Source organism: Lethenteron reissneri, chromosome 61 (genome assembly GCF_015708825.2).
Source record: "Lethenteron reissneri isolate LAM-NWPU_2019-01 chromosome 61, ASM1570882v1, whole genome shotgun sequence".
In the NCBI taxonomy this organism is placed as follows: Eukaryota; Metazoa; Chordata; class Hyperoartia; order Petromyzontiformes; family Petromyzontidae; genus Lethenteron; species Lethenteron reissneri.
In genome coordinates, this window is record NC_083839.1 from 8298935 (window position 1) to 8312042 (window position 13108).

Sequence of the window (13108 nt, forward strand, 5' to 3'; positions counted from 1 at the left end):
GACAGGGCGACAGAGTGACAGGGTGACAGAGTGACAGGATGACAGAGTGACAGGGTGACAGAGTGACAGAGTGACAGGGTGACAGGGTGACATGGTGACAGAGAGACAGGGTGACAGAGTGACAGGGTGACAGGGTGACAGGGTGAAAGAGTGACAGGGTGACAGAGAGACAGGGTGACAGGGTGACAGAGTGACAGGGTGACAGGGTGACCAGAGTGACAGAGTGAGAGGGTGACAGGGTGACAGGGTGACAGGGTGACCAGAGTGACAGAGCAGGGTGACAGGGTGAAAGAGTGACAGGGTGACAGAGAGACAGGGTGACAGGGTGACAGAGTGACAGGGTGACAGGGTGACCAGAGTGACAGAGTGACAGGGTGACAGGGTGACCAGAGTGACAGAGTGAGAGGGTGACAGGATGACAGGGTGACAGGGTGACCAGAGTGACAGAGTGAGAGGGTGACAGGGTGACAGGGTGACAGGGTGACAAGGTGACAGAGTGACAGGGTGACAGGGTGACAGGGTGACAGGTGACAGGGTGACAGGGTGACAAGGTGACAGAGTAACAAGGTGACAGAGTGACAGGGTGACAGGGTGACAGAGAGACAGGGTGACAGAGTGACAGGGTGACAGGGTGACAGAGTGACAGGGTGACAGGGTGACAGAGAGACATGGTGACAGGGTGACAGAGTGACAGGGTGACAGAGAGACAGGGTGACAGAGTGACAGAGTGACAGGGTGACACGGTGACAGAGAGACAGGGTGACAGGATGACAGGGTGACAAAGTGACAGGGTGACAGAGTGACAGAGTGACAGGGTGACAGAGTGACAGAGTGACAGGGTGACAGAGTGACAGAGTGACAGGGTGACAGGGTGACAGAGTGACAGAATGACAGGGTGACAGGGTGACAGAGAGACATGGTGACAGGGTGACAGAGTGACAGGGTGACAGAGAGACAGGGTGACAGAGTGACCGAGTGACAGGGTGACAGGGTGAAGAGTGGCAGAGTGACAGAGTGACAGGGTGACAGAGTGACAGGGTGACAGAGTGACAGGGTGACAGGGTGACAGAGTGACAGGGTGACAGGGTGACAGAGTGACAGAGTGACAGGATGACAGGGTAACAGAGTGACAGGGTGACAGAGTGACAGGATGACAGGGTGACAGTGACAGGGTGACAGAGTGACAGGGTGACAGGGTGACAGTGACAGGGTGACAGGGTGACAGAGTGACAGGGTGACAGAGTGACAGGGTGACAGAGTGGCAGAGTGACAGGGTGACAGAGTGACAAGGTGACAGGGTGACAGAGTGACAGGGTGACAGGGTGACAGAGTGGCAAAGTGACAGAGTGACAGGGTGACAGAGTGACAGGGTAACAGGGTGACAGAGTGACAGGGTGACAGGGTGACAGAGTGACAGGATGACAGGGTGACACAGAGACAGGGTGACAGGGTGACAGAGTGACAGGATGACAGGGTAACAGAGTGACAGGGTGACAGAGTGACAGGATGACAGGGTGACAGTGACAGGGTGACAGAGTGACAGGGTGACAGGGTGACAGTGACAGGGTGACAGGGTGACAGAGTGACAGGGTGACAGAGTGACAGGGTGACAGAGTGGCAGAGTGACAGGGTGACAGAGTGACAGGGTGACAGGGTGACAGGGTGACAGAGTGACAAGGTGACAGGGTGACAGAGTGACAGGGTGACAGGGTGACAGAGTGGCAAAGTGACAGAGTGACAGGGTGACAGAGTGACAGGGTAACAGGGTGACAGAGTGACAGGGTGACAGGGTGACAGAGTGACAGGATGACAGGGTGACAGAGAGACAGGGTGACAGGGTGACAGAGTGACAGGGTGACAGGGCGACAGAGTGACAAGGTGACAGAGTGACAGGATGACAGAGTGACAGGGTGACAGAGTGACAGGGTGACAGGGTGACATGGTGACAGAGAGACAGGGTGACAGAGTGACAGGGTGACAGTGTGACAGGGTGAAAGAGTGACAGGGTGACAGAGAGACAGGGTGACAGGGTGACAGAGTGACAGGGTGACAGGGTGACCAGAGTGACAGAGTGAGAGGGTGACAGGGTGACAGGGTGACCAGAGTGACAGAGTGAGAGGGTGACAGGGTGACAGGGTGACAGGGTGAAAGAGTGACAGGGTGACAGAGAGACAGGGTGACAGGGTGACAGAGTGACAGGGTGACAGGGTGACCAGAGTGACAGAGTGAGAGGGTGACAGGGTGACAGGGTGACAGGGTGACCAGAGTGACAGAGTGAGAGGGTGACAGGGTGACAGGGTGACATGGTGACCAGAGTGACAGAGTGAGAGGGTGACAGGGTGACAGGGTGACAGGGTGACAAGGTGACAGAGTGACAGGGTGACAGGGTGACAGGTGATAGGGTGACAGGGTGACAGGGTGACAAGGTGACAGAGTAACAAGGTGACAGAGTGACAGGGTGACAGGGTGACAGAGAGACAGGGTGACAGAGTGACAGGGTGACAGGGTGACAGAGTGACAGGGTGACAGGGTGACAGAGAGACATGGTGACAGGGTGACAGAGAGACAGGGTGACAGAGTGACAGAGTGACAGGTTGACAGGGTGACAGAGAGACAGGGTGACAGGATGACAGGGTGACAAAGTGACAGGGTGACAGAGTGACAGAGAGACATGGTGACAGAGTGACAGAGTGACAGGGTGACAGAGTGACAGAGTGACAGGGTGACAGGGTGACAGAGTGACAGAATGACAGGGTGACAGGGTGACAGAGAGACATGGTGACAGGGTGACAGAGTGACAGGGTGACAGAGAGACAGGGTGACAGAGTGACAGAGTGACAGGGTGACAGGGTGACAGAGAGACAGGGTGACAGGGTGACAGGGTGACAAAGTGACAGGGTGACAGAGTGACAGGGTGACAGAGTGACAGAGTGACAGGGTGACAGAGTGACAGGGTGACAGGGTGACAGAGTGACAGAGAGACAGGGTGACAGAGTGACAGAGTGACAGGGTGACAGAGTGACAGAGTGACAGGGTGACAGAGTGACAGGGTGACAGGGTGACAGAGTGACAGGGTGACAGGGTGACAGGTGACAGGGTGACAGGGTGACAGGGTGACCAGAGTGACAGAGTGAGAGGGTGACAGGGTGACAGGGTGACAGAGTGACAAGGTGACATGGTGACAGGGTGACAGGGTGACAGGGTGACCAGAGTGACAGAGTGAGAGGGTGACAAGGTGACAGGGTGACAGGGTGACAGAGTGACAAGGTGACAGGGTGACAGGGTGACAGAGTGACAGTGAGAGGGTGACAGGGTGACAGGGTGACAGAGTGACAAGGTGACAGGGTGACAGGGTGACAGGCTGACCAGAGTAACAGAGTGAGAGGGTGAGAGGGTGACAGGGTGACAGGGTGACAAGGTGACAGAGTGACAGGGTGACAGGGTGACAGGTGACAGGGTGACAGGGTGACAAGGTGACAGAGTAACAAGGTGACAGAGTGACAGGGTGACAGGGTGACAGAGAGACAGGGTGACAGAGTGACAGGGTGACAGGGTGACAGAGTGACAGGGTGACATGGTGACAGAGAGACATGGTGACAGGGTGACAGAGTGACAGGGTGACAGAGAGACAGGATGACAGAGTGACAGAGTGACAGGGTGACAGGGTGACAGAGAGACAGGGTGACAGGATGACAGGGTGACAAAGTGACAGGGTGACAGAGTGACAGAGAGACATGGTGACAGAGTGACACAGTGACAGGGTGACAGAGTGACAGAGTGACAGGGTGACAGAGTGACAGAATGACAGGGTAACAGGGTGACAGAGAGACATGGTGACAGGGTGACAGAGTGACAGGGTGACAGAGAGACAGGGTGACAGAGTGACAGAGTGACAGAGAGACAGGGTGACAGGGTGACAAAGTGACAGGGTGACAGAGTGACAGGGTGACAGAGTGACAGAGTGACAGGGTGACAGAGTGACAGGGTGACAGAGTGACAGCGTCACAGGGTGACAGAGTGACAGGGTGACAGAGTGACAGGGTGACAGGGTTACAGAGTGACAGGGTGAAAGAGTGACAGTGTGACAGAGTGACAGGGAGACAGAGAGACAGGGTGACAGAGTGACAGGGTGACAGAGAGACAGGGTGACAGGGTGACAGGGTGAGAGAGTGACAGGGTGACAGGGTGACAGAGTGACAGGGTGACAGGGTGACAGAGTAACAGAGAGACAGGTGACAGAATAGCAGGGTAACAGGGTGACAGGGTGACAGAGAGACAGGGTGACAGAGTGACAGGGTGACAGAGTGACAGGGTGACAGAATGGCAGGGTGACAGGGTGACAGGGTGACAGAGTGACAGGGTGACAGAGTGACAGAGTGGCAGGTTGACAGAGTGACAGGGTGACAGGGTGACAGAGTGGCAGAGTGACAGAGTGACAGGGTGACAGGGTGACAGGTGACAGGGTGGCAGAGTGACAGAGTGACAGGGTGACAGGGTGACAGGGTGACAGATTGACAGGGTGACAGGGTGACAGAGTGACAGGGTGACAGAGTGACAGGGAGACAGAGAGACAGAGTGACAGGGTGACAGAGTGGCAGAGTGACAGGGAGACAGAGAGACAGAGTGACAGGGTGACAGAGTGGCAGAGTGACAGGGTGACAGGGTGACAAGGTGACAGGGTGAGAGAGTGAGAGAATGACAGGGTGACAGGGTGCTCATCATCAGCATCATCGTCATCTCTAACGTGACTATGATCTAATCCCTGTTCATCATCACCACCACCACGTGGTGACGCCCAGGCGGAACAGAGTTGTCTGAAGCGGAACCTTTCTACCCACGCGGGGGGTGGGGCCGAGCTGCTCGTTTGTTTCCACCCGGAGCCACCCCCCCCCCCAAGTTGGCGGGAACTCCTGTTTGAATTCCGCACAGCGGATAGGCGTCGGTGCGACTCCCCCCTCGCCCTCCTCATTGGCCCGTTCGAAGGAGCCGTCACGTGACCCGCGGGACGCCCGCGCGTGTGCGCTGGAAAATCCAAACTGGCGGCGGCGCGTCCCTTGGCGTCTGCGCAGGTGACTTGCGGCCGTCGCTGTGGGCGCCCAGCGGGGGGTGGTGAGGAGGTGGTTCTCTTTCATTTACAACAATAACAACAACAACAACAATTACAACAACAACTTAGTGCCGTAGGCTGCGCTAACAGTTGCGGCTGGTTGTTGTTGTTGTTGTTACGCGTTGTCAAGGGACGGCGCGTGTTTACAGAGGCGAGGCGCTTTGTCAATATCGCGTCGGCGTCTCATCCTCATCATCATCGTCCTCCTCATCCTCATCATCATCATCCTCCAGCAGTGGATCGACCACGGCTGGCGACGACGAGCGGTAGACGTCGCGTCAAACACGTTCGCGTTGCGTTTGCAGTGGGCGCTGCGACGACAAAGTAAAGTTATAATGTCGCAGGATCGCGAGAGAGTGAGCCGGGGTTGGTGGTGGTGACGGTGACGAGGTTTTGGTGGTGACGGTGAGGTTTTGGTGGTGGTGACGATGAGGTTTTGTTGGTGGTGGTGACGATGAGGTTTTGGTGGTGACGATGAGGTTTTGGTGGTGGTGGTGACGATGAGGTTTTGGTGGTGACGATGAGGTTTTGGTGGTGATGACGGTGAGGTTTTGTTGGTGGTGACGATGAGGTTTTGGTGGTGATGACGATGAGGTTTTGGTGGTGACGATGAGGTTTTGGTGGTGATGACGGTGAGGTTTTGTTGGTGGTGACGATGAGGTTTTGTTGGTGGTGACGATGAGGTTTTGGTGGTGGTGACGGTGAGGTTTTGGTGGTGGTGACGATGAGGTTTTGTTGGTGGTGGTGACGATGAGGTTTTGGTGGTGACGATGAGGTTTTGGTGGTGACGATGAGGTTTTGGTGGTGATGACGGTGAGGTTTTGTTGGTGGTGACGATGAGGTTTTGGTGGTGATGACGATGAGGTTTTGGTGGTGACGATGAGGTTTTGGTGGTGATGACGATGAGGTTTTGGTGGTGGTGACGATGAGGTGGTGGTGGTGACAGAGGTTTTGGTGGTGACAGAGGTTTTGGTGGTGGTGACAGGTTTTGGTGGTGACGATGAGGTTTTGGTGGTGGTGACGAGGTTTTGGTTTTCGAGGACTGGGGTGGAGGTGGTTTGGGTGGCACACACAGGCCGCAGTGGACGTGGACATTAAACTCCGTAGTGCGCTGCTCTTCGCTCAGTTTCGGTGCGGGTGGGGGGGGGCACTGTCGCCGATGAGACGTCCCCGCTGTGAGGGCCGCCACACACACCGTGTGGAACCTTGGGGAGTTTGAACAGCAGCACGACGACGATGATGATGGTGGTGGGGGATGGTGCCTCTTTGTGTCTTGTCGGGGCCCGCGCTAAAGGCCACCAGGGGCCTCCAGTAGCCCGCGGGCCAACTGAGTTGGTAGCGCAACTTACGACGCCACCGCTCCACGTGCCGGGAACGACGGCACAGTCATTATACGTCAGAATCCGAATACATTAATTTATACTGCAGGAGGAATCCGATGAGCTACTAAGCTCTTTGTCACAGACGCCCAGTAGGGACACGGGGTCAGAGCGTTATATCAACAAACAGAAGAACACGATATAGCTCAAAGTATTATAACGTTTTTGGGTTTAGATCGCGTTATTTATAAATGTGTCGTAACCCTCCACCACCCGACACGGCCAATCAGTACAAAAGTGTCACGTTGACAAAAGGCAAATAGTTCACTGCTTTAGCCCACCGGTGTGTTGAAGCGTGAAACCACAACAACAACAAAACATTGTAAATGTGTAAATGTTGTGGTTTCACGCTTCAACACACCAGTGGGCTAAAGCAGTGAACTATTTGTCTTTTGTCAACGTGACACCTTTTTACTGATTGGCCGTGTCGGGTGGTGGAGGGTTACGGCACAAATAACGCGATCTAAACCCAAAAACGTTGATTATGAATAATAGTGGTTGCGAAAGCCTGCCACGTGTTGAGCTCAAAGTATTGCTCAGACAGACGCACGTGGCAAATGGAACCCTCCTCCCCGTGTTTTCTCACGGCAGAGAGGACATCCTGTCTCCCCTGCATCCCCCGTGTCCTGTCAGTGTCCCATCTTTGTCTCCCTTCCTCTCTGTCTGCCCCCCTCACGCCGTCTCCCCCCGTCTCCCTGCCCCTCTCTCGCAATACAGGTGCTCTCCAGGGCCTGAAGGCACGTTTCTTAAGGTATTGTTGCAAGTGTTAACATTTATTTGAAGCACCCTGTATTATCCCCTCTTTCCCTGTCCCCTCTCCGTCTGCACCACGCCCTCCTTATCTCTCGCTTTAATCTCTCCTCCATTGTCTCCACCCCTCCCTGTCTCCATCCAGATTCCCTAAACTAAAGTATTGTTTTATCTTACCAGGTAAACCCCGCTGAGCAATTAGCTTATTTTTCAGAAGCGACCTGGCTACAAATGATAGCTCAACGAAGTGGCTTATCGCGTGGACATTTATAACAGCAAATTATCTCGACGCATGTTAATTTAAGTAAGCAGTCGTCATGATTGCTGCAACGATGAGGCACTACCTGTCAGTAATAGCTCGGGCAAGACTGTCAAAAGTCAGACTGGGGCAAACTCGGGATGCTTAGGATGCAGTGTAGACAATCAAGACTGATCTTTGTCGTGCTTTGTCGAACACCTCGGCACAAACTTCTCGCTAGGAAGTTTTCGGTCCTTGGGCCTCCGATGTGGAACGTTCTGCCTACCGAGCTGCGCTTGACCGCTGATATTCTCCCATTTCGAAATAAACTAAACACCAACTTATTTTCGACAATAGGTTAGATTAAAGATGTTTTTTCTTCTCATTCTTCTGTATGGCACTCCTTACTGCGCATTACAAAAACGTTCATTAATAAGAAAACTAATTCTCAGCCCCAGACACCGGCGGAGGCCACAACTTGCGACCGCCACCACTGCCGCCGCCTCCCGTCTGCGCCATGCAGCCATCGGCGAAAGCCGTGGGAGGGTCTGGGGACCCTTCCAGGGCGGTGACGGAGCCACGGCCGCAAGCGCCGCGCGTGCGGCTGTGGCTCCGAGACGAACCGTTTCGCGTTGGCGTGCTCCCCATGGTGCCTCCCGCCAAGCTGGGCATCTACTACCTGCACAAGGTGGCGGCGTACGTGAGAATTCGCCCGCTCGGATTCCCCAGGTGAGGAGGAGGAGGATGAGGAGTTGGGGGGGGGGGGTGGGTGTTAAGAGGCACCGATATCAGCTTGTGATCTTAATCAAGGTTGTCGACATGCAGAATTTGTGTGTGTGTGAAGACTTAAGTCCAACTAACGCAGTGTTCGTCACAAATTTTCAGAGGGTGGCCCACTTTCGCCGATAAGGCATCATCAGTGTGAGGACCGCCACACCGCCTTGCGAGGGTTGTTTTCACGTATGTGTATTGTCGGGGGGCCGCACTAAAGGCCACCTGGGGCCACCAATGGCCTGAGGGCCTTGCTTATTAAGAGCACTGAACTAATAAGTTGGCTTTCGCGACCAATGTTGCGATTCATATTTAACATTTTTTTGATCGGATGATTTAAATGTGTGCCATACACCCTCCTTCACCCGACGCAACCAGTTAATGAAGTTGTCACGTGACGAACAAACGTGGCCAATGTCACAACTGTTCAGCAGCGCAACTGTTATGCCATTCGTGAGTAATCTCATAGCATTTAACAATTGGGGTGCGCACGTTTAGCAATTGGGGTGCGCACGTTTAACAATTGGGGTGCGCACGCTTCGCCCATAGTTACAGCCAGCATCATCAGGCAGTCGTCAGAATTGTGGTAACTGGATTTTCTTAGTCATCCTCGTCAACAAGTTGTGGAAATTTACTCTTCTATGGTTGCCTAGAAACCCACGTAAATGTCTCAGTCTGTGTACATACACTACTTGATAGATTACACCTGTCGATTAATAATGATGGATAAGTAATTGATTCATTGATTTATAGTACAATTCGATTCAACACTATTTAACTGTTTAAGCAGTGGACTGACCATGACCGATTATGATGACGACGGAGCAGGTTTCCACTTTTCGTTAAATAAACGAACGCACGGACTCGTGCAAAAGCGCGTATGTACGCGTTGCCGTGCGTGTGCTTGCGTGGCAGGCTGACGTGGCCAATGTGGCGGCACGTGGCGTGCGGGAAGCTGCAACTTCCCGAGGAGGTGGCGTGGTTGTACATGGAGAGCTGCGACACGCTGGCGCCCGAGTGGACGGCACAGCGGCGCCTCGAGTGGGCCGAGGAGGCGTCCGAGTGCCGCTCGCGTGCCGACGTCGAGCAGCTGCGCGCGCAGGTGACAACACAGCCACTGAAACCGCCGATACTACCTCCACCGCCACTGGCACCACCACTGTGAAAGCATTGCCGCCACAGAGACCACCACCACCGTCGCCGACACCACCACCACCAGCACTGTTGCCGCCACCACCACCACCATCACCACCACCGCAACCACCGATATCAACCACTACAGCTACCACGGCCAACACCGCCGCCACCAACCCCCAGTAGCACAGCAAAGACGCGGAAATCAACAACACTACAGTTCCTTAACACAGCGTGGACGTAGAAGTGGGCGAGTGGCTAAGAGGTGAGAGACCTGAGCCATCACTTCTGAAACCCTGGGTTACAAGCCAGGTTTAAACTGCTGCCCGTGATTAAAACCACATTGTCAAGTGCAGTGAGTTGACACGGTCTCTGGTCCGGTCACCAAAGTTAGAAACGTAACTTAAAATGTGACGTGTAATGCAACGCGTCTTTACTCTCGCCATGTGCAGCCCGATGTTGCATTCCTCTTGTTCTCACTTTTGTCGTGAAGATTTTTTGCCAACCGTTTTTTTTCAACTTTGAAGGCTGAACAGACTCTACCGGTTTACTCCAAACGTAGTCATCCATGCATTTGATGCCTTCTCAGGTCGAACAATGCCATCATAGACCCCATAACTTCTGTGTGTGTGCCCATAACTTCTGTGTGTGTGTGTGCGTCTGTGTATGTGTGGGGAGTGATATTGTAGTGCTAAGCACTCTGCGCTATGAACCTGGCAAACCTTAGTTTGATTCCAACTCACAGCAAACATTGATGACGAGTTTCTGAACCGAACCTGATCATCCTCTAGGTCGGCTCAGCGTTAAATGAGTACTTGGTGCAGTGTGCGCACACAACTACTGGGGAGACAAAGGTGGCTATGCGTAGGGCTATACACACCACTCCCTCGTGCGCCATGTTGACCTTCATAGATGCTGTCAGTCTGTGTATGCTACACGGGTATATTTGTCTATTCGTGTGCCCTGATGCCCGCGTGTGTGTGTGTGTTCCCGTGTACAGCTGAGTGTGGACACGCTGTGGTTCCTACTCTTCCTCTACATCCAGGAGTTGAGTCGCACGTCGCTGCGCCGCCACTCGCTGGTCGCGGACGACTGGCCGAGTCCCCGGAGCCAGCCGGAAGACCAGGAGCGACGCTCTCTCACCCAGGGCAAGGTGTGGCTCCTCGTGCAGAGGGGCACGGCGCAGCGCCCGTACACACACGCACAGAGGTCTCCCAGGTCGCCTTAGCAGACGATTGGGGCAAGTGCTGTTAGTGAGTAGCAGCACATATGAAGGCCGGCACGGCACATGAGGGGGTTAGTGTGACCAGCATCTCTCTAAGTGGCGATGTTTTTACGTACCGCACCAGGTGCTTATTTAAGGCTGAGTTGATCGGGTGGAGACCGAGGACCGGTTCTGATATACGTCACTGGTGTTGGCTGTGAGCAGGAATCGATCTAGGGTTGCTGGGTTTCGTAGCGCACACAGGAACGCACCTATGCACACGCACGCACACTCGTACATCTGGCTGACTCTTCACTCCTCCCTCCCTGCTCCCCCCCCGCATCGTCCCAGTATCTGGATGGCCAGCAGCACCTGTCCTTCGTGAAGAGTGGCCTCTCCGACCTGCTCAAGTTGCTGCTGGAGCCCGCGGGGATGCACGCCATGCGCTGGAGCTCGCTGTCCGAGTCGCTGCTGCCGTTGTCGGCGCTGCGCACCCTCGACATGCTGATGGAGGGATCGGCCGATCGGGGCCAGCGCATCCGCCCGCTCAGCGAGCTGGCCACCGCTGCGCAGGTGCTCACACCGGTGCCCCGTGGCGCGCGTGGCGACGGGGGGTGGGGGAGGTGGGAGGGTAGGAGGTGGGCTGGGCGGCGTGTCTGTTGGGGTCGGTCGCAATTGTGGTCTGGGTGGGATATCCCCGCCTGAAACGACGCGAAAATCCGAAAGCACGCTAGAGTAAGTCCGACGCTACAAGCGTCTTGGCCGTACTTATCTGGTGCTGGAGTTGAATGTGTTCTGCTGTACTGCGTGCGTGCATTGCGCTGTGCTGGGGCGACGGCTGTGACGGTGGTGCGTTCACCCCCACACCCCCAGGCTGACAGCGGCTTCCTACCAGGCTTGAAGGCCTTCTCGCTGAGGCCACTGCAGCTGTGGCTGCGCGACCACCTGGACCTCAGCCCCTACGGCATGTCGGCGTGTATGCAGCGTGGCCGTAACCTCTCCTGGGAGCAGAATGGTGAGCCGGCGAGTCCGGCGCCCTCGCCACTCCCTCGCCACTCGCTCGCCACTCGCTCGCCACTCCCTCGCCACTCGCTCGTCACTCCCTCGAACTCCCTCGCCACTCGCTCGCCACTCCCTCGCCACTCGCTCATCACTCCCTCGCCACTCCCTCGCCACTCCCTCGCCACTCTCTCGCCACTCTCGCCACTCTCTCGCCACTCGCTCGCCACTCCCTCGCCACTCCCTCGCCACTCTCTCGCCACTCGCTCGCCACTCGCTCGCCACTCCCTCGCCACTCCCTCGCCACTCTCTCGCCACTCTCTCGCCACTCTCTCGCCACTCTCTCGCCACTCCCTCGCCACTCGCTCGCCACTCCCTCGTCACTCCCTCGCCACTCCCTCGCCACTCCCTCGCCACTCCCTCGCCACTCCCTCGCCACTCGCTCATCACTCCCTCGCCACTCCCTCGCCACTCCCTCGCCACTCCCTCGCCACTCTCTCGCCACTCGCTCGCCACTCGCTCGCCACTCCCTCGCCACTCCCTCGCCACTCTCTCGCCACTCTCTCGCCACTCTCTCGCCACTCTCTCGCCACTCTCTCGCCACTCCCTCGCCACTCTCTTGCCACTCTCTCGCCACTCGCTCGCCACTCGCTCGCCACTCGCTCGCCACTCTCTCGCCACTCCCTCGCCACTCTCTCGCCACTCTCTCGCCACTCGCTCGCCACTCGCTCGCCACTCCCTCGCCACTCTCTCGCCACTCTCTCGCCACTCTCTCGCCACTCTCTCGCCACTCCCTCGCCACTCGCTCGCCACTCCCTCGTCACTCCCTCGCCACTCCCTCGCCACTCCCTCGCCACTCCCTCGCCACTCGCTCATCACTCCCTCGCCACTCCCTCGCCACTCCCTCGCCACTCCCTCGCCACTCCCTCGCCACTCCCTCGCCACTCTCTCGCCACTCTCTCGCCACTCTCTCGCCACTCTCTCGCCACTCTCTCGCCACTCGCTCGCCACTCGCTCGCCACTCTCTCGCCACTCCCTCGCCACTTTCTCGCCACTCCCTCGCCACTCTCTCGCCACTCTCTTGCCACTCGCTCTCCACTCCCTCGCCACTCCCTCGCCACTCCCTCGCCACTCCCTCGCCACTCCCTCGCCACTCGCTCGCCACTCGCTATCCACTCGCTCTCCACTCCCTCGCCACTCGCTCGCCACTCGCTCTCCACTCCCTCGCCACTCCCTCGCCACTCCCTCGCCACTCCCTCGCCACTCCCTCGCCACTCGCTCTCCACTCCCTCGCCACTCTCTCGCCACTCACTCTCCACTCCCTCGCCACTCCCTCGCCACTCCCTCGCCACTCGCTCGCCACTCGCTCTCCACTCCCTCGCCACTCCCTCGCCACTCCCTCGCCACTCCCTCGCCACTCACTCACCACTCTCTCGCCACTCGCTCTCCACTCGCTCTCCACTCGCTCGCCACTCCCTCGCCACTCCCTCGCCACTCCCTCGCCACTCACTCGCCACTCGCTCTAC

At 56.6% G+C, this 13108-nt stretch overlaps 1 protein-coding gene across 6 annotated transcripts in view; it reads left to right on the forward strand.

The window, feature by feature from the left end:
- Positions 1-13108, forward strand: part of TBCCD1 (TBCC domain containing 1) — a 32874-nt gene that overhangs the window by 9516 nt on the left and 10250 nt on the right. Inside the window, exons 1-7 of one of the 6 annotated variants that reach the window (XM_061576426.1) lie at positions 5027-5069; positions 7204-7237; positions 7927-8203; positions 9161-9347; positions 10380-10532; positions 10935-11156; positions 11457-11598. In XM_061576426.1, the coding sequence (XP_061432410.1) occupies positions 7992-8203; positions 9161-9347; positions 10380-10532; positions 10935-11156; positions 11457-11598 (916 nt within the window). In that variant the 5' untranslated portion in view covers positions 5027-5069; positions 7204-7237; positions 7927-7991. Of the gene's footprint in view, positions 1-5026; positions 5118-5362; positions 5432-7203; positions 7238-7926; positions 8204-9160; positions 9348-10379; positions 10533-10934; positions 11157-11456; positions 11599-13108 lie in introns of those variants that run through there. The other 5 variants (XM_061576427.1, XM_061576430.1, XM_061576428.1 and 2 more) reach the window with 5 other exon arrangements.